The 22,005-nt window shown below is 42.9% G+C and overlaps 1 protein-coding gene across 1 annotated transcript in view; it reads right to left on the bottom strand.

Moving 5' to 3' along the window:
* Window positions 1-22,005, bottom strand: part of HPSE2 (heparanase 2 (inactive)) — a 113,692-nt gene that overhangs the window by 82,242 nt on the left and 9,445 nt on the right. The window contains exon 3 of the mRNA XM_035133543.2: window positions 14,366-14,527. Within this exon, the coding sequence (XP_034989434.1) occupies window positions 14,366-14,527 (162 nt within the window). The remainder of the gene's footprint in view (window positions 1-14,365; window positions 14,528-22,005) is intronic.

The raw sequence follows: 22,005 nt of genomic DNA, 5'->3' as shown, positions 1-22,005 counted from the left end.
CATTTGAGAAGATGCACAGCCAAACTCCCCTTGCTCCCACACTAGGCAGTAGGGGTGAATTAAACACACAGGCCCCAGGCCAAGCCAGGGCCTTGCACCATACGGTTCCTATCTGGCCATGACACACACTATTAAACCCAGATCAGAAACAGGATCTGGGAGAATGGAACATACTGAGCCTAGGACATCACAAGCTTCTTCTCCTATAAATAGGAACCATTTTCCAGTAGAGAGCAACTCTCACATTTTTTTTGGCAGTGAATTGGCCAATAAAAGCAGATGAAGATTATCCTATTACCATCATTTTAAATACAGAGCAGTAAACTCCACTGCAATAGAATTTAACCCCATTGCCTCCTGGACCCTGGTCTCGGGTAGGGATGGGAGAAAACCTCCCAGAAATCTGTATTCTCTGCAGATGACTTCAGCCTACTTTCACAATGTTTCACAACACGATGGCATGAGCAAAACAATGTCCAGCTTGCTCCAGAATTGCAACGTAAGCTTGTTGACACTTACGAGTTACTGGGAAAAATTAACAAAAACACGTGCAACTTGTAATTGAGGGGGGAAACATGAAGAGCAGCTTCCAAACAGGTGCAGCTGATTATCCCAGGCAAATGTGCCTGTAAAAGGAGGGGGGGGAGAACATTTTCTTCACAAATTTTAAGAGCACTACAGACTTCCAGATAATAGGAAATCCCTGAAGCTTTCAAAAAGTGTTTTCTCATACAGTGTACCTGGTGTGACAGCTGCTTCTTTGCAGCTATGGGGGAGTTGTGGTTTTCCATTTGTGAAAATTCAAGTGAAATCTATCATTTTTTGGAAAGCTCCTACTAGGTCCCGGGGTTCTCAAATATCTTTACAGGTTGAACACTTGGAAAGAATTCAAGGCTCCAATCAGTGCTGGAATATGGGGAAGTGTTTAACTCTAAGAAACAGTATATAAAATAAGCTGTTCCTCTGCTTGATGATTATTTCAGGATTGACTAATGACTTGTCCTGGTGCCAGACACCTTCAAGATGGCTCAGGAGGCTCGTTTTCTAAAGTTTGTGTCTATGGCATTCCATCAAATGGAGACTCTTTTCTCTGAAATACTTCTAGGGCTGGGAATTAAGAGTTGGGACAAACATAAATGAACTGTTGGACACCAAGACCAAACACTCCTAGATGTGATCATGCAATTAAATCATCGAGCAATTCCATCTACAATGGCTGACAATTGGAGAAAGAAGCTCTTAAAAGGAAGCAAAATGTGCTCATGATGTCAGCTGCAGCCTTTCCTCAGCAATCCTTGAATGCAAGCCAGGTTGCAGTTAGGTTGGAGGGGGGGGGGCTCATCCCACAACTCGATCTTTGTTAGGTAAGGTGTCAGAACACTGAAGGCCACAATATTTAATCTAACCCCTACACAGCCAAATATTTCCTTTCTTTCTCCCACCCTGCCCCCCAGCAGAGCAAGCAAGTTCACCAACAGAGGTAAAAAGTGAGGCAAGCGGCCATGCATGTATACTTAGGGATCAAGATTATCCAGACTTCTTATTAGCACAGTGGCTCCTAAGAGCATTTTGATGTGTGCCTTATGGGCCGCTGTACTCAGCAGATGGTCTTGGGCTATTTAAATATTTGGAATATCTCAGAGTATCTGGAGACAACAGATAAAGGCAGATCGTGCTTCAGTTGGCAAAGGAAGAGATTTCTTAACCCAGCAGAGCTTTGCTATGAAGACTTGAGCCTCCTTGGATAATTCAGATAACTCTCATCAACTGATAATATCTGATAGGAACAGGTAGACAGCACTAACAATGGAAGCCAACAAATATACATTGATATTCTGTTTACTAGGATTCACGAGCAAGTGTACTCAAGTCTCTACAGTTTCTATGACTGTCAAGAGGAAAGCAGATAGATTTGTTCAAGTCCTGGGCAGCATCTGCAGGGGTGGATTTAGGGCTGTGCGAGCAGTGCACATGCACTGGGCCCTTAGCCAAAGGGGTACTGTCTCCAAGCCCGATAAGCAAGGGTTCTGGAGCCTCTTCTCCAAAACCTAGTTAGCGCTTTCCCAGATCTGGGAAGGAAGTGGGAGGGCTCCAGGACCCTGCCAGAGCCCTCATGCCTCCTTCCCAAAGCTGTCTTTCCTCCCTACCTGCCTTTGGAAAGGCAGCACAAGTCTGCAGGGGTGCCAAATCAAGGATGAGAGGTTGGTGAACTTCAACTTGCTGCCTTTTTTGGGAAGACACTTCCTTGCAGTATATTCCAACAATACATTCCAAGGTGATGTGACTCTGTAGGCTAATTGCAGAAACTCAGTCTGGTCTGGCATGTTACTGCCATAAAAGGTGGATCAGACATGGGTCTTTTTGTGCTTCATTGATCGCCCCAATTGCTGTTGCTTCTCCATATACATAAAACAGAGTAAGGCTGGTGCTGGAAGCTGCCTTCCCTTGGCAACTGGTTATGATCCTACAGGAAAGCGCTGATAAGGTTCTTTCATTACCTATAGCTTATGGAGGGAGGAGGCAGTATTCTTTCTAGGAGGTGCTAAAATATGGCCTGGACAGAATCTAGACCTGGGTGGAGTCTAAAGAATGACTGAAGGCAATTTGTTAATTTCCTTGTCAGTAAAAAAAAAAAAAGCACACCAACTACCAAACATCTGGAAAGGGTGAGTTCTTGTTACAACGCACATGTGAATTTTGTTTTAAAACAGACTTAGAAAGGTCTCTTGCTTCTGCCTTTGCTATTTTAGGGCAAAGAACTTTGACACTTGTTTTGAATAACAAAGAATATGCAGACTGAGCATCTGTACTACTTAGCCCTTTAGACACAATAAGAACAGCTAACCAAGTGGAAAAACTCTGTTCCTCCTTCCACTCCCCAAATTATCGAGCAAGTAGATATAGCACAAAATGCAGCCAAATTTGGATTCAGGGTATTAGGGCTCAAACCAGAAAGAGGTGAATCCGAAAAAGTATAGAATTTCCACAATGATTCACCTCCTTCCGATCAGAAAAAACTGTGGAAGCTCAATAGTTTTCCGGATACCTACTTGGCCACTCTCTGCTCATTAAGCTAATCATGCTCTCACACATACACCCTCATTATTTTTAAACCCAGTGCCACATTGTCACACTGAAACACAGTGGAACACTGCCTGAAGAGTCCACCATTAAATAAACTATTGACTAGAATTCTCCCAGGGCTCGCGCATCATTGCTGCTTTTGAGGCATCTAATCAGCTGTTTCCTCATTGAATGTTCAGAGATCCAGCAGCCCTTCAAGGAGAAGGAAGAGGCCTGGACCACCCAGCCTCTCAAACTAGCCATGGATGCAGCTTGTACAGTTCCCTTGTTAGGAAAAGTTTTGGACTCAACGTGATTCTTTGCATATCCAAATGAAAGCATTTTACTCTGCTCCCCCACCCGCCAATTGTTTCTTCCAAATTATCCAGTTGGGGTGGCTCAGATGTATCGGCTCTCTTTTTTACACGTGCACAAACAGTGACATTGTCATAGGAGACAAGTGAAGACTGAATCTAAGGGCTAAAAACCAGATGTTTCCCCATCTTCCTGTGTAGAGCCATATTTTATCTATGGCTCTTCCCTGAATTTATAGCCAATGAAGAGATGTTACTACATTAGCTCATGGAGGGGGTGGATGATAAAACAAGAGAGGAAGAGCCAGACAAGGCCCGGAGAAGCTATCCAGAGCGCTGCAATCGGAGAAGCGTGACGAATGGGCAGTGTGGCTGCCGCGGGCTCCAGCAGAAAGGCAGATTGGCTGGCTAGGAGTGATTGGCCACAGCTGGAGGCAGCATTTTACACACACACACACACACACACACACACACACACACACACACACACACACCATCTGGAGCTCCTTAAAGGAGCTTCCCCAGGTGATCCGGTTTAGGGAGTGCCCAGCAGAAGAAAAGGGGTAACTGACCATCTCAGACGGATCCATCCCCCGTGCCCCCTAATTACTTAATGGAGGATTGTTGGAATCTGCTTTAACTTCTCCCTTCAAAGCTGCTCCTCTTGCTTCCTTGCCAATGGGTTCGCATTTCACTCCAAAAAGGAGTCTCCCCACCCTTTCTATTTCTTCTGGGTAATTCAATAGCTGCAGTTCCTGGCGTGATGACCCAGCTGTGCTGGAAGGAGCAAAGGTGACCTACCTCTCAAGCCCATTTCTCCCTAAATGTTACTCAACTACTCTTCTGTCCGGTGTGAATTGCCAGTCACAGCCTGTACTGTAGTTCATTGGTAGGAAAAAGCATTTCATGCAGCGCTAAAATACCATGAAAGCAGTGGTGATAGCATCCAGAATTCATGTAAATGTTACTTACAAGATCACAACCATATATATATATTATTATTAATTTGTCCCTACCATAGAGATCAATCAGAAGTTGAGTATGCCAAATACCAACCACAGCTCTAGTCTATAAAAAAGTTATATTGATCTTTTCCCAATTAGTGTGACCTACTTAAGCTTCTATCATTGCAAAGCCCCTGTGCTTCTCAGCATGTTTTTGGAACAATAATGCACACAAATAGGTGCACACATTCAATAGGAAGTTAGACCACCAGGACTATGAGTCTTGTCCTGGCTAAAAGATGAATTTCTAAAAAAAAATATCAAGGCTATAATTACATATGGTTGTCTATTTCTTTGAAATTCACAGTGCAACCAGAGCTTCTGGATCACAACCACCGGCAAATCCTATGCCATCTTGAGTTCATCAGAGAAAAAGGGGGAGGGGGGACATAAATAAAATAAAATGGGCTGTAGCCCTTAGCAGCCACTAAGTCAGGATCTCATTTGGAACTAGCCAAAACAGGAGAGCAAGAAGAGCTGTAGACAAGGAAGGACTAGACAGATGGGGAAGTGGTTTGGAGTCAAGCAAAGCACTGGAGTCAGACTGTATTCCTAGCAGCAGGTAGCGCCCCCACCAGTTATAGTAACCCCTGTGGCCACTTGAATGATAATCCAGATGCAAACTCACCCACTGTTCCTTCTTCCTTTGCTTTTCCCTCTAAACTGTGCAGGAATCCCGACAATGAAGAATTGATCTGTCATCAGAAACATGTCCCTCAAGACCCGGATGAAAGAATGAGCAATGACCCCATCAGCACCATGGCCACAGCATTCCTTCCCATTCTCCTTCCTCACAGGAACTCCAGCAGCTTACATATACTGTTGTACAGAGCTGTTGCATAGCAGTTAACTATCTCACCCCTTGAACAAAAGCCTACCTTAAAATTGGCCAAGCTCTGTGGGTGTTAGCCCTTTGAGGGTAAAGTTTTAACAACAAGGTTTCTCAGACATGCTGTCTAGGAAATATGGTCTACTGATCTCAGTGGGATTTATTCTGAGTGAGAATTCCTACTAGGGCTAAGCAAAAAGGGAAGTATTATGGGTACCTACCCAACAGATCTGGCACATCTTGTATTTCCTGGAGGTTCTGCAAATATTGAGCATTTTCATAATGCAAAATAAAACCATTTCATATGCACTATTATTGGGGGGGTGGGGTGTTGTTGAGCAGAATCAGGATGGGGTATGCAAAGATGCCTTCAGCCATTGCACATACCATGAAGAAATTAGAGATGGCATATGCCTAGATCCAGACTCCCACGTCCAGCATAGAACGCAGAGTTTTGTTTTATTTGTGTGTTTATTTACGAGTACAACCCACTTTACTAGCATGAGTCAATCAGGGCTGCTTACAGACAATAATTAAAACATGTGATCATACCCTTTGATTTTCAGCTCAAGGAACATGAGGGTAGTGGTGGTTAAATCATTCTCTGCCTAAAACAAACACTTTAAAATGCGAATATAAGTAGCCTACATGAAAAGGGGAAAAAAACTTCAAGAAAAATACATTCCAAGTATATCAGTAAATTGATTCAGTTTAAATAGAGATAGTAACATAATTATCATAGAATCTCTTATACTTTTGGGCTACTTGTTTTCATCTAAGAAAAGAAAATGCCCCGTCCAAGCAAAGGAGCTTGCGCATCGCATCCATGCACAAAGTGCATCCTTTCCCAGGTAAAAAAGGAATGATCACGCATGCTGAGAGCTTTGGATCATATAAGCACAAGTGCTGCACATGAGCTCAAAACAAGGGTTTAGTATTTTTCACCCAAACATTTTGCCCACAGAGCAGCTTGAACTGAAGCCTCTCAAATGATACTGGCAACCACATAACCCTCACACAGCAGAGACAAGGTAAGTCCTTTTATCAACTCTTCAAGATCTCAAGGCACTTTTGGAATCTGGACCCAGTAGCTCTGTTGGAAAGGAATACTTTATTCAGACAGGCAAATGATGACAAATGTCTTAAAGGCAAATGGAAAAGGACAGGTGACAGTGGTACCAGTACCAGTTATGTAATGCTTAAAGAAGGTTCAAATAAGGTTCCATGCATAATCTCAATGACACTTTTAATGGCCCTGTAAGGTTGGCCAGAATTTTTATCTGAGGCCAAAAGAGAGGTCTTTCACCCTCAAAATTATTGGCCATTGGAATCTGGATGTCCTACCTGTACAGTTTAATAAAAGTTGCCTTGCAATAGAGTTGTTCTTCATTTTTTTAAAAAAAACATTTTAAATATCACCTTCCATTAAAAAAGTTTAAGGCAGATCATGACAATATAAAATACAATTCACCCACACCACTATGAATTCTGCAGGATCTAATAGCAGATAGAGGGGCTGTGGCAGTTGTTTCTGAAATGCCCTGCTATGAGGTAAAGAGATGGGAAGCTAAGGGACCAGAGACAAAGGGAGAAAGTACATGCGCACACCAGAGGGAGAACCCGTGGAGGTTTCAAAATATGCTTGAACATTCTTTTTTTCAATGTTGTTCCTGTGAGGCACTATACCTGTGACTTGTTCACATGAAATTGATGAAGACAATAACCATGACCTGTGAACATGTTGGTTCTGCGTCATTGCAATATAAGAGGAAAATTGATAGGTGGAGAGTTTAGCCATTTTTAACTGAACAAAATGATTTATTTATTTTTTGCTTGCATGTGTCCAGTACTATGCACAGTGTAATAAACAAAAGCTATTACTCCTATCACTTTGCACATACAGCTAATGATTTGCATCAGTGAATGAGCCATTCCAGACTAAAAACTGCAAAGAGGATGTTAATATTGCCCAATTGTCAACTCAAACACAATACTTTTCAATGTTGACAGGTCAGACATCCCCCGGCATCAATAAGTATTAATGATAAAGTGATATATGTACATGTGTAAGTCACATCTAAGTGGATGCATCACTATCAAAGATTGATTAGAGAAAGGAATATACTGGGGCAGGTTTTAGATACATGCTGCCAATCATTAGCTTCTTCAAAGTGGAGCAGACAGAATATTTTACGGTGTATAAGATGTATACATATAGGTCAATCTGATGTCAGGACAGAATCCCCATAAACCCTCTAACCCAGGAGATGTTCCCTGGTATATAAGAAATTAGGAATGTTAATATCTCACTGGCTATTACATGTGAAAAGGATCTAGGAGTCTTGGTAGACTACAAACTTGACATGAGTCAACAGTGTGATGCAGCAGCTAAAAAAGCCAATGCAATTCTGGGCTACATCAATAGGAGTATAGCATCTAGATCAAGGGAAGTAATAGTACCACTGTATTCTGCTCTGGTCAGACCTCACCTGGAGTACTGTGTCTAGTTCTGGGCACCACAGTTCAAGAAGGATACTGACAAGCTGGAACGTGTCCAGAAGAGGGCAACCAAAATGGTTAAAGGCCTGGAAACGATGCCTTACGAGGAACGGCTTAGGGAGCTGGGTATGTTTAGCCTGGAGAAGAGAAGGTTAAGGGGTGATATGATAGCCATGTTCAAATATATAAAAGGATGTCATATAGAGGAGGAAGAAAGATTGTTTTCTGCTGCTCCAGAGAAGCGGACACGGAGCAATGGATTCAAACTACAAGAAAGAAGATTCCACCTAAACATTAGGAAGAACTTCCTGACAGTAAGAGCTGTTCGACAGTGGAATTTGCTACCAAGGAGTGTGGTGGAGTCTCCTTCTTTGGAGGTCTTTAAGCGGAGGCTTGACAGGCATATGTCAGGAATGCTTTGATGGTGTTTCCTGCTTGGCAGGGGGTTGGGCTGGATGGCCCTTGCGGTCTCTTCCAACTCTATTATTCTATTATTTCTATTCCTCTCGGCCCATTTTAAAGTTAGATGGCTGAAGGTGCCTTTTTAAAAATAAGTGAAGTTCTTCTACAGAGATTGCATAGTGCTTTACTGAACACTGGAAAAATTTAGGCCACTGCCATGCCTGACACAAAGCTCAGCTATCCAGTCTGCCCTGCTCCCTAACAATGTGCCAGTTCAGCTAATTGAAGTCAAATAACTTTCTAAAGGAAGTTGGAAGGCACTAATTAAAATCTGGTCTCTTGTGAATGGAAGCTTTGGCAAAACTGGATTTATTTCCATTTGACATTTCGATATTATTTTCCCCTTCAGCAGAGCTAGGCATGGTTGGCATGTGCAACTATGCTGATGTTTGCAAGACGTTTGGTGAAAGCAGGGGCAAGCTCTCTGTCTGTTAATCAACGTGACTAGAGTCTGCTGCAGTAAATGAAGATACAGTAGAACAGGAATAATGTCCTTTGTGTTGGCTCCCCATCCATCCTCTTCCCAATATGAACCATGGAAGAGCAGCACTTAAGAGCTGGGCCACACTGCATGCATGGAGGGTAATTCCATATGAAAGCTTTTTCTCACAGGGAAAGCTGTAAGACTACGAGATATTTGCAGTGACAGCAAGTGTTACGTAGAAATAGAAAGATCTGTCAGAGTTGGTTCCTTCATTTTCTCATTTTTCCAGTCTTAAATTTGGTTCTCCACATTTCTGCAGCAATTTGTAAATTTTCTTTTAAAAAATCCACATGAGAATTCTTCAGGACTTTTGTGCAAATTTCTCCTAGCGAACACATTTTTGTACAGAATTTTGACTAATTCATGCAAGCAACTTCTCCCAGTACAATGCATTTTGGTATATTACTTTCACTTATATATTCATTTTCATGGACATTTTTGCCTAATATATGCATTTTTGTAAGCAATACTTAGTTTGTTAGTTGGAGAACTGCATCACAACATTCAGCCAAGCACAAATTTTCAAGGATGGCTATGTTTTGATAAATCTGGCTTTAAATGCACACTGCATTGAATTCTTCTCCCATGCTTAGTGTTAGGCAAGGGCTTTGCAGAGTACATGGCCAGCCTGAGGCCTGACAGGTCAGCCGTGTTTGCACTGACCACAGCAGGCACTCCTAGTTGCAGGATGTTGGGATGGTAGCAGCAGCAGCAGCACATCTGGCTGCCATTAATGAGCCTGCAGTCAGGTCATGTCCTTTCTGGCAGTAAATTCCTCCTCAGGGCAGCCCCAACAGAAGCCCTGCAGGGTCTCCTAGGCTCTTGCCTTCAAGACAAGCAGAGAAATGCTCATTTCACCCTTCTCAAGGAAGTGATTAGTTAAATCAGCATGAGGCTTCCAATCCAGGCACAGAGCCGGATGTCTGCACACATGGGGCCAAGAGCCGCGTGCTGGGGGAGTGTTTCATATCCACAGCCTAGGCCCCAAGAAGTAATTTGTCCCTTCAAGTATGATAAATGCTGGGGCCACAAAACAATTTTGAGCTGCTTATTCATATGCTTTTGCTGACTAATCAATTAATTGATTAAATCTAAATAAATAAGCATGTCACTTCTTTGTTGCTTCTTTGACAAAGTGATGTATGTTGACATAACTCATAGCATAAAAAGCAAATGTTACCATCCATTGTTAGAACAGGCACATTGTTCATTCCCTATTATGGGAATATACCAGAAATAAAATAGCCTCAAAAATGAACAAAACTTAACCAAAACTTGCACAAGACTCCCCACCACCAATTAATTCACAATTAATCTAGAGATGAAACCTTGAAGTCCCAATTAATTAATGGAAGTGACTGCAACATCACCTATGGAAAGTGAAAGCAGGGTCAATACAAATCTTTCCACAGCCAACCACAGAAAGGATGTATATCTTAACACAACCTCTGACTGTTGCATGCCTCCTGTGTCCCCCAGAAGTTTCTCTATGAAATGAATGCGGCCCTCAGGCTGAAAAAGCTTCCACACCCTTGAAGTAGAAGGAAATTTCGCTGCCCTGTGGTGCTACGTTGAGTCATATTTCATTGTTCCATATTTCATCGTTCCACCTGCACTTCCTCCCCCTTGGCCACAATTGTAGGGTAACCACACATGGTTCTGCCATTGGTGGCGGCAAGTCCCTACTCAATCTACACTATTTGATGAACTTGAAATATGTTACTAGTGCACTTGAAAATTTGTTTGAAGTGGGGGATATAAGCACTGAAAATAAATATAACTGGGAAGATGACAAAAAAAAACCCCAAACCCACAGCTTCCACCAATCAAAGAGACCAATGGCCTTTGATAGGTCCTGGTTGAGGTGATGTTTTCATCCCAGAATGGCTTTCTCAGACACTCACTCACAAGCAAAACTGGCTCTGCTGCATTCCAAACAGGACACTGTCCAAACAGCCAGGTTTCAGAAATTGGCAGAGGACCAGCACTGGGACACCTATCTTGGGAGAGAAATGAGGGCCAATTCGCATGGCCCACAATCATTCCTAGGCCTGTGGCAGGTTCAAAACACATTATACTGGGCCACACAGCAAGATGAGAATCTAAATTACTCTATTTCATGGCCATATCATTCTCGCTGTTAGTGTATGATAAGGAAAATGGAGTGTGGGAAAAGCAGTCTGTCAAATGCTGAAAGGTGATCAAGCCATAGGGCTGGAACAGTCAAATGAAGGCTGTACACTGAAGGCTGATTTTCTGTCAGAAACTGATCCAAAGCCTTTAGCATAGGTACGAACACAGCCATTTCACAGCTTAGATGTACCTCTTGTCTTTGCTCTTCTGTCTGGCCATATGGAAAGGGAGGGTAGTGGGAAAGTATTAAAAAAACACATTTTAACTAGCTTGTTGTTTTCCCTGGAATAGCAGGAAGATGCCCTTTGTGTAAGAGGCTGAGCTTCATGCTCAGAGGCAGCTGTGTAGTCTACGTTCATCTGGTGGCAAAACAAGGCTTGCTAAAGAAAGTGGTGACCCTGTGAGTGTCCTGTGGCTCCTCCAGGCATCCTTTTTATTGTGCATTCATGATTATTTGTGCTCATAATGCTATTGGGGTGGTCACACATGGCCCCACTTTCAATACTGTTTGCACCTGCGAATGTTTTGGAGAGGTTCAGTGGCTATCCTGTAATTTCCTGCCAAAACCCTGTAACTTTTTATACCACAAGTGTTCTGGTTTATTTTTGTCCTACTTTTGTTGCACTATAGTCGCTCTGGGCAGCAATAATGTGGTAGCATTGAGGGAAAATCACAGAACATACTAAAGCAGAATAAATCCACCAGTAAGGCAATATTTTTGTGTGAAGAAGAAAACACCATGCTGGAGGGGCCCCTTGACACTTGGACAGTTTACTCCCCACACCTCATTCTGCCCCAGAAAACCCCTGCCTGGTGCATTTTTCTCCTGCAAGTATTTGTCCTCTGATCCTGAAGAAGCAGGTGCAATTGCCCCTCAGCCAGTCATCTCATCCCATCCCATCCCATCCCATACACACAACCAAAATGATAGAATCCATCATAGGAAAGAGAAATATTTACATGGCTCTGTCTAGTTATATGTAAATATTATGTTCTACCCACTAAGAACACAGAGCTAAGTTACATTTATGAAATGAGAGATTAAACTTCCTAACAATTATCAGGCTACATCGATTTCACCCAAGGAGGCTGTGTGCAGCCCTGCCACTTGAAAGACGTTTTGCCTCACAGAGGCACCTGGAGCCGAAATCCTCTATCCTCCCAACATAAACACACTTTAAAAGGCCAAGAGACTGCAATAACTGGGTGCCCCCTCGGGCGCTAGGTCCCAGGCAAAAATGCAAGCAATGCCCTAGGCCTCTTTGAAACTGCCGTGCAGACTAGCACAGGAGGGGAAGACCCTCCCTTCTGGGGGAAGTTTGTTTACTGGAGAGTAAGCAAGTTGTCAGGGAAGATTCCAAGAGCTCAAGTAGGAATAAACAGCTGAGGGGATTATGTTACACAAAATGAGAAATGGCTTGAAGGGATCCTGCCCAAACATCATGCAGGCACAAGTCTGGGGATCTGTCACAGCTAGGTGTCTTTTTCAAGAGACTGGGAAAGCCTCCAGCCCTGGATGCCTCGTGTTTTCTCCCCACAAAGCGTGGGTCACTGTCACGTTCAAAAGGCTGACATAGATGTGCATGTCACACAAACTCAGCATCCATCCAAAAACCTTGGGAACAAGGGATTCTTTTTAAACCTGGGCCTCGTTTCTAGCGAAAACCTGGGCACTTCTTGGTGGGGCTTTCCACTGCCACCCACTGGCCAGAGATGGGAGAACTAGATCCTTCTCTTCTGTCCTCCCACTAGCCAGGCAGGACATTTATGAGTGCCCTGCAGCTCTCCCCACTACCTCACAGCCTGTCAGTCATTCCAGGACCCATTTCATGGATAATTCAAACAACACCCGTTATAGAAACAGCCACTCGGCTCCATCTGGACCATTATCTCTTTTATATTTGCTCTTTAATATTTACTGGGTTCACACAAAGTGCATGTGCTGCTTTGGTTTCAAGGACACCAAATTTAGTAATTGCTGCATCCCTTCTACTAAAGCAAGTGAGGGCAGGGAGAGGGGAAGAAGTTTGAAAGCCTTGCACGGCTATTTTGAGGAGTGCTAAAGAGCTACAAAAAGGCTTGTGTTGCTTGTTCGGGCAGAGGCCCAGGGTGAAAGTAGTCAGACAGTTTCTGCTAGGCCTGCTAACGCTCCTCCCCACCAAGTGCATCTTAGAGGAAGGCAGTAGTAGCTGTTGCCTGTTGAAGAACAGCATCCCAGGGCTACATCTCCCATAAAAACTGCAGCCACCCGTCAGATTTCCCCCCCCCTTCAAATAAGTTCAAATATTATTTAGGAAAGTACAAATTAAGATTTCTCTCCCATCCCTACTGGTAACTCGATCATATTTTAATGAATGTGTGTGCAGTAAAAAGCTTGCCTTTAGTTTTTTGTTCATATGGAGAATGTGATAGTTTGTTCTCTGAACAGAATGATATGTCTCTCTTTGGCTTTGAATGTGGAAAGGTCAAATCCAAGTCAAATACCTTTCTGGTCCCCATATCACTATCTGGAGACTAGAGTGCCCCTTCCAGAGAAGATGACTGCCCCTGGTTTATGCCTAGGATGTGTAATAAGAGATATTTAAATTGAGGCACTCTGGTCCCAGCAGAAACCTAAGATGGGTCAGGAATATGACATATAAAGAGGTGCTGCCAGATTAACAAGGATGTATCTTCTTACTCACTACCAAGTCCAATTCGATTTGTTGGTGCCAACCTTTAAAGCCCTAAATGGTTTGGGACCCAAATACCTGAAGGCGAGCCTCTCCTTGGTGGTGCCCCATTTGTGGAATGTCCTCCCATTACATACCCAACTGGCACAGACATTGATATCATTTCTGCACCATATTAAAACTTACCTGTTCACTCAGGAATTTTAAATGTTTGTAAGGGAATGGTTGTTTTAGCCTATTCTGCCCTTTCATAGTTGCCCCATGTGTATGTATTTTTAATGGGCTTGTCTATTTTTTATGTATAAATTCAGTTGTTTAATGTCATACCCTGCTGCCCTGGTATCAGTTCTGATAAAGGGTAGGCTATATACACATATTTTTAAATAAATAAATACTCATGGAACAGCTATTTTTCACTTCATTTTAAAGGACATGTGCTAATCATTTTTCTTGTTGTTCTGGCTGCACCAAAACACTGCTCAAAGCCACAGATCACCTATTGCTGCTGAAATCAAATTCAGGAGTCTGTCTGTGTCCCAAGAAGTTGTTAAGCAGCCCAACCCATTATTGCTGTTACATGAGACCATCAAATAGAAGAATGAACACACTGTGGGTTTTCCTAGTATTTATTCTCCTTCTCTGACTTCTATCTTATTGGGCACAAATTTTGGTTTATGTTTAACATGGTCAGATTGCCACTTTCTCTTGCATTCTGAAATTGGCAACATCCAAGTTGCCAGCAAAGTGAGGAGACACTCTCTAGATTACATTTTAATTTGTGTAACATTTCCTGCTGACTGTGAGCTGCCCTTTCTCTTCCCACCATGAAACAAGAAGCAATTTGTCCTACCAGAGTCTCAGCAATGAGGGCAGATCCTTGGCTCATGATGGCCTTGCAACCTTACCTGTTAGCGTGAGATTGGTGTAAGTGTTGGAAAACTGCTCCTTGAGGAGAACCAGGTGCATCTGAGCTGCCTTTTCCCTCTGTAGCTCCAACATGATATCTGGGTGCTGGGCAATCTTGCAGCCTTTCTGTTTATCCAAGGCAATATCACTGCGAATGATGTCTGTGGTATAAAAGAACAAAAGTCTCTATTCTTTAAGTTGAAACCAGACAAACTCGCCCAGTGGGCAATGCATTCCCACCTGCCCCTTGCAGGTCTGTGTTTCCTTCCAGTCAATCTTCCTCAGCATCTCATGTCTCTACCAGCTTCAGACCCCTGACGGCCAACATTTTCATTCACCACTCATGCCTTCTTTCTAATGAGAAGGTTTGCTTGGACCAAGCCTGCACAAGTTCTGAGTCACCAAGCCAAACACAGCAGCACATGACCTTTGACAACCTCATGTTTTTGCACTATGGCAGAACCTCACAACAACAGCCATACCAACAGGGGCTTAGTCATGTACACATCTCCCAGTGGGATTCATGCTATAGCCAGCCAACAGAGCCTTGGGAGAGTATTTCAATTGCCCTGAGATATTTTGATGAAGGACAGTGTGTGTGTGTGTGTGTGTGTGTGTGTGTGTGTGAGAGAGAGAGAGGAGAGAGAGAGAGAGAGAGAGAGAGAGAGAGAGAGAGAGAGAGAGAGAGAGAGAGAGAGAGATGCCAAGGCACTTCATATACAACTGAAGAATAAGGCTGCCTGCAGCGTAAAACTACTGAACTAGAGGGCTCAGATGAGATGGGGAATTTAGGTGTTCAATCGGCATAATAATGAAAAGCATGTTAACATGAGATGTACTGTTGTAAATGGGTCACTTTGTTGTTAGCGTGTATACATTTGACTCTGCCTAGAAATGTAAAAGACCTGTTGATACCTTTTGCATTTTGGTTCTAGTATTAACATATTTCCCCCTCTGTTCAGGTCTGTGTTTGTCTGTGTCTGTGTATCTACCAAGTGAGGAAGTGGGCCCTAGTCCCTGAAAGCTTAGGCCATGATAATTTCTTAGGCTGCAAAGTGCCACAGGATTCTGTTGGTTCTGCTGCAGCAGACTAATATGGCTACCTGTCTTGACTTATAACTGGGAAATAGAACAGGATGACCCCTGCAGGACATCACAGGAAAGGTATCAGTGAAAAGATGACCAGTTTCCCATCAGCATTTCAGAGACCTTGCAGGGCTAAGTGGAATCACTCCAGAGTGGTCCCACAATTTCCCATTAGGTTCTATAGTCATCATGTCACCAAAACTTCATGATCAATACTTGTAAAAGACCACAAATTAATGGAATAAAATAGTGCTTGTCAAGCTGCAGGAATTTATGACCAAATGCCAATCAGTGCTGTCTCAGTCACATGCTCAGAACAAAAGTCACAGACTGGAGGCTATCTAAGGAAGGTTTCTATGCACAGCTAAGGTTTTGCCAACAGCCTTATTTTTACATTCTTCCTGGAATAATTAACAATTGCTGATGAACCTCTCAATGCTACCAGCTAGCCTGCTCAGGAAGAGAATTTAATGCCAGGCAGGGGGCTACCCGCCACCAGTAATTTTTTAACAGTGAGTGAGATGACCTCCTACCATTCCTCTCTGCAGTGATAGATGGTGATTTAAAAACATTCCCTTATTTGGTGCACCATAGTCAACCCTTTCTTAAAAATTGATAATTTCTGGGCATGCCTTCATAAGGTGACATCAGTCTGCAGAAATAGAGGTGGCCCTGAAACAGCTGTACAAACTTGTTGATTGACTCTGCAGATTAAAATTATGTTTTATGCCAGCCCTCATTCTGAGTGCATGAACCCAAAACCAGAACACTTCCCATTGTGCATGAAGGACACCACTTTTACACTTACTTACACACACACACACCTTACTCATCTGCTCATGAAGAGAAGAGAGGGAACAAAAATCATGTGGTCTAGTTGCAAGGCAACCAGCTGAGATATTTTTCTCCCTTCCTCCTTCCCTCACCCAGTTTCATTTAATCCTTTAAGTTTCATGTAAATAAACAGATATGACCAGGGCATGTAGAACAGCACACATATTTTAGTGTCTCTATAAATCATGCGCATGAAGATAAGTGTGTAAACGAGTCAGACTGAAGTGTCCACTTCAAGTATCTGATTATGGGTGTTATGAAAGGCCACCAAATTGAGATACAGTAGGTAGATAGATGATAGATAGATAGATAGATAGATAGATAGATAGATAGATGACACATTACTGCCAGGGATGGGAAGAGACACCTGTGAGAATTTCTACCTCAGGTGCCAAAATAACTTGACCAGCTTTTGGAACTCTGCTCATTGACTTATAGAGGATGTCATTTGGTGCTCCATTTCAAGAGGCAAAATATTGTGGGCTGGTCCTGTTCCTTGTTTACCTTCAGCATGCCCAGTAGAAAACCTGTAAGAAAGGCTGATTATCATTCCTGTTTCACAAAATTAGGACTCGTGAGCACTGTCTAACCCAGTCTTCCTCAACCTTGGGTCCCCAGATGTTGTTGAATTACTACTTCCACCATCCCTCACCACTTACCCTGCTAGCTAAGAATGATGAGAGCTGTAGTCCAACAATATCTGGGGACCCAAGGTTGAGAAAGGCATGCCTAACTTAATTGAGTCCAGTCTATACTATCTTTTAAAATAAAAGTTATATTCAATTCTAATGGTGGGCCCATTTCAGGAAAGACAATTGGAATGCTGCAGTAACTAAGCATATGACCAGGGAGCCAGGAAATCCTTGATTCAAATCTCAACTCAGCACATTTGGTGGCCAAGTTCAGACAAAATGGGAAGCCACAGTTTTCTATTATGTGAATGAGCTGCAAGAAGTCTCAGGCTGGTGCCCCTACCTTTTCATGCACCAGAGGAGACAGGAAACATCCACTTCTGGTTTTAAACTGACCCCAATCTTCCATGATGTTTGAATTCACGGATCTGTGGTTTGTTAATTTAAGCCAAGGATAGGAACCAGCGGCCCATGGGCTGGAACCAGCTTACAGAGACCTCTGTAGGTGCCGCTACCCAATTTATTGGTGGTGGCATCATGCAAATCAAACAATGCTGATGCTGTCACCACATCCCTTCAGGAGCAATTCCACTTACTTACTTACTTACTTACTTACTTACTTAAAATTCAATTATTCAGCCATATAAATACAATGTTCACAAATTCCAAATAATATAAATTTCTTAATTATTTAACTTAATAGTTAATCATTAGTTTGAATTCAACAATCTGCTTATGTTACTGAAATTTTCCATATCCATAAACAAACACCAATATGCTGTAAAACTGTATTGTTCCTATAATAGTTTTTTTATTATCAAAATAATCCATTCTGCCAACTCCTCCTAGGTTTTTTTTCTGTCTTTAATCCAATAAGTTAACTTTCCTGATTTCCCAACATTTGATATCCCAATTAATTATTGTTGGGGCTTCTCCACCACCCCTACCCCACCACCCCATTCTGAGCAATTATAATTTTGACTGCCAAAAGAGAAAAAAGTTATTATTTTTATTTATTGGATTTATATCTCACAGTTCCTCCCAAGGAGGGTAAAAGCCAGCTGAGATGGTAGAAGGAAGGAACTAGGAACAAGAAACATAGGGGGGAACAGAATATAAAGCTGGATAAGGAAAACGACACAAAAATCCCACCCACTTTGTCTGTTCTCATCCCATCATTTTGTTTAACGAGTTAAAACTACCTAACTGTTCTTCCAGAAAACCAGACTCTTAGCTGGTTTGCCCTTTAGCCCAAATGTGTGCATGTTTACTTGGGGAATAAGCCTCACTGTTGTCAGTGAGACTTACTCCCACGTAAGTGTGCAAATACTGACAAAGAATTAGTCCAAGATCTCATATGAAAGATGGGGGTTGGGTTGGTGGGTTGAGCTCTGCCTAGAACTCTTGGACTTGGTTGCAATACAGCTATGGATCACCAGGTCCTTGCTGTGAATGTTGAATCATGACTATGTGCAACCATCGTGTGTGCAGCCCTTGATACAGCAGACTCACAGATGGATGCAGTATGAAGGGAGCACACCCATGTGGCAGGTGGGTGAGCTGCGGCTGACTGCAGGACACAAAATCCAGCATTTGGGAGACTAGAAAAGCAAAGGGTGTAGTAAAGGACTCCTCACACCATAGTGCAGAGGCACAATGAGGCCTTCTGTAGGCAGCATGCTCATTGCTCCAGCCACCCTATGTTATCTCGGCATACCAGCCCAGGGTAGGTTAGAAAGCTCCCACCTTCACAATAAGGCACAGACCAGGGGAGTTTGGAAGTTCTGTCCCATTTCAGCCATGGCAGAAGTGTGCGCTCTGCACTCTGGGTTCAAAGCATCCCAAATAATTTCCCAGAGGGAGACCCCCTTTTGCAGTGGGAGGAGAAATTCCAGCAGAGATTAGTACATCTCACACCCCATCCATCAGCCTTCTCTAAACTGGTATCCAGCCAGTATGAGACAGAGGGAGCGTGTGAGTCCACAGAAAAGGCTTTCCTCTGTGGGTGGAGCCCTGCATTCCTTTGGGATGCCTAAAGACCTGAGTGAATATTTCCCAAGAGCTGGAGTGCCCACCACATAGCAATTGCCCAAAAATTACATTGAGGGGGGCTTTGTTTAAACTTTTCAGACTAATCCCAAATGAATTTTAAAAGAAACTTTAATTGTACCTTCTGTTTAACAACACTATGGAAATAAGTGAGGCAGGGCGACACTGGAAAGTGAGACATCCTGTAGGGATCAAACCCACTGTCTCTTGGTCATCAGACAAGAGAGCCAGTAAATGGAAAGCTGTAAAGCTTTGAAAATAGCTAGTTAAAAAGGTCATGGTCATTAAAATGGCTTCTGTGATTTCTCTCAGCTCTCTAGCCAAGTTTTTAGAAGTATTCCGTGACTAGGGTGTCTGGGCCTTGGCATAAAATCAGATAAGGTGAGTATTTTACCCCAAGGGGATTTATGCTAACTACCATAATGAAAAGCTGTTAATTGGGTGGAGCCATGGGGGCAGGGAGGATGTATTTGTTCTGGTAAATGTGTCTGTTCCTGAGCCGACTCAAAGGCTCAGAAAGTTGAATTAATCATGCAATGACAAGAAGGTTTTTTGGACCAGACAAAGTCTTGGTCCTGAAACTATAATCTCTCTACTATACTCACCACTAAATTGCCTTTAAAGCACATACAATGTTGGGCTTCTTCATTTTTTAAGGATTTCTTAGTTCAGTCATTTCTTCTGATATGCTAATAGGGCAACTTAAGCTAAACTAAAAATAACCAAAAATTGTCACAAGCAGTTGATGTGAAAGGCAGCACTTGACCCTCCTTTTACACTACTATTTATTGTGTCTTTCCTCTGTTCTTTTTTGCCTAGTTAGTTGCACTACAGTATTCAATTTCTGAAGGTAGCACAAGTTCACTAATGTAAGAACTGTCCAGCAAAAGCAAGTCAAACTAGCTACCTACGGTATCAGTGCCGGATTTATGTATAGGCTAAGCAGGCTGAAGCCTAGAGTCTCTAAATCTAGGGGCCTCACCAGCCCTTCCACTCCCCAGTGCCACAGTCTCCCCTCTCCCAAAATTGTAAACCCAAGACTTCATGCAAGGGCAGGGCAATGCAGGCCCAGCAACTATTAGACTCAGGGCTAGCCCGTGGGGCCCAATTTGAAGCAGTAGAGCGCAACTTGAATTGTTTTTTTTTTGTAAGGCCCCAGTTCACAGCCAAAGTCTGCAAAATCTTATAGATATAAATAAAATCCATCTAGATTGCCCTAGTGCAGGGGCCCCCTTAGGAGCGGCCCGCGGGGCCCAATTTGGCCCAATTGCTCCTATTGCCTTAAGGTCAGCCCTGATACAGGGGTTGGACTGACAAGCCCTGCACCTTCTAGGTCCCTGGTGTCACCATTCAGAGTACAGACTCAAGGACTTGTGGAAATAAAGGGGGGCACTTACTGGAAATCAGTTTTGTCACCTCTTCCCCCCCAAACCCCGAGACAATGACCCCAGCCTCCTTTTATTCACAGTCGCATAAGCACTACACTACAGCATGGCCAAAAACCTGTACGTTCAACCGCGGAAATAGACACCCAATATGTAGCAATGGAGATTTATGTTGCTGCTTTATGAATGAACACTGTGTTTTATGAATGGACTCTGAATTTTGTGAATTATCTAAGAGCCACCAATAGGGAGCTCTAGAATCTGACAGCTAACCAATTGGGTACTACCAAACAGAGACCCCTATTGCTGAAAGCAGGTACCGGTAACCAGCAGGGAATGCTTCAGCTCAGCCTTTGCACTGTTGACTAAACACCCGCTGCTGTGCAGATAATGGAGAAAGCTCGTAAATTGTATCCCTTCTGGCATCCTGGCCAACTCTATTATGCTGGTGTAAACCCTGGTGCACCAGAAGCACAGAATAGCAGCAAATAAAATCCGCTCAAACGTCAGCAACTGATAAGACTTGTCAACCAGTTCTTCCAAAGTCTTCCTAAATTATAAAGCTCCAAAGTACAGGCCAAAAGAGAGCAGGTCTGGGAAGAGCGAGGCATACAATGGGCACCACCAGTGAAAAGGCCCTGCTCCATGTAACTCCTGCCCTGTCATTTGATAGAGTGCCCACTTGCCCTCCTTCTTGACATGGAATGCTCTCTATTGGAGTCTCCAGGTCCAGTACAAAGACCATAAGAAGTTCCCAGCAGCTGTTAATCAAGCATGCAAGCACACAGGTCACCTTTGTCACAGTCAGGATGCCTATGTCCTGGCCAGGCCTGCACCCAATCTTGTTTTTGTACAATCTTGTTTGTCCTCAGTAACCAAAATTATGTTATCAACATACACAAGCAGAAAAGTTGTTTTCCTTCATTTGCAAGGAATCGTACAAAACAAAGTGGCACTAATAAAGAAAAGTTCCAGGGTGGCAACAGAAAGCGCTTTTGCAGTTCATCAAAACTATCCAGCGATATCAAGTTATAGGAAAACTGGTGTTATTAACAGTAATCCTTCTAGTTGGTTAATTGGTTCTGCAACTTCCATGCACATGACGTGTGATGCTAATTATTTCCCCCGAGAGTTAAATGATAACAAATCAGAGGCAGCTATAGGAGAGCTATGAGATTCAGGTGAGGGTCAGATGCCTTTTCAATCCCAGCAGGTATATAAGAGGAAGACCCAGCCTGCCCAGGAGTAATCTTTATGGGGTGGGGTGCTATCAAAATATTTAAGATACATCCCCAGCAAATCAGCTGCTAAGATTTGGTGCATACCTAGTCTAGGACACCCTGATCACTAGAAAGGTTAGAAAATGTTATACCATTTCCAGAGCAGTAACCATGCTAATCTGTTGCAGCTATGACAGCAAATTTAGGGTGCAAATTTGAAATGGATTTAGACGCTCTTGTACAGCAAACCTGCTTCAAAAAACAACACATAAGCCTACCACACACTTTTGTGAGGAGGAAAACGATACTCTTTTCAGCACCTGCTTAAAACATTGCTGCTTAGACACGCTTATCCAGACACTTAAATAGCAATGATTTTCAATCTTTTTTTACTGTTAAATTTAATTATTTTAAAAAGTTTAAATTATTTTTT

This window comes from Zootoca vivipara, chromosome 5, assembly GCF_963506605.1.
Source record: "Zootoca vivipara chromosome 5, rZooViv1.1, whole genome shotgun sequence".
NCBI classification, from domain to species: domain Eukaryota; kingdom Metazoa; phylum Chordata; class Lepidosauria; order Squamata; family Lacertidae; genus Zootoca; species Zootoca vivipara.
This window is presented reverse-complemented; position numbering and strand designations above follow the sequence as displayed.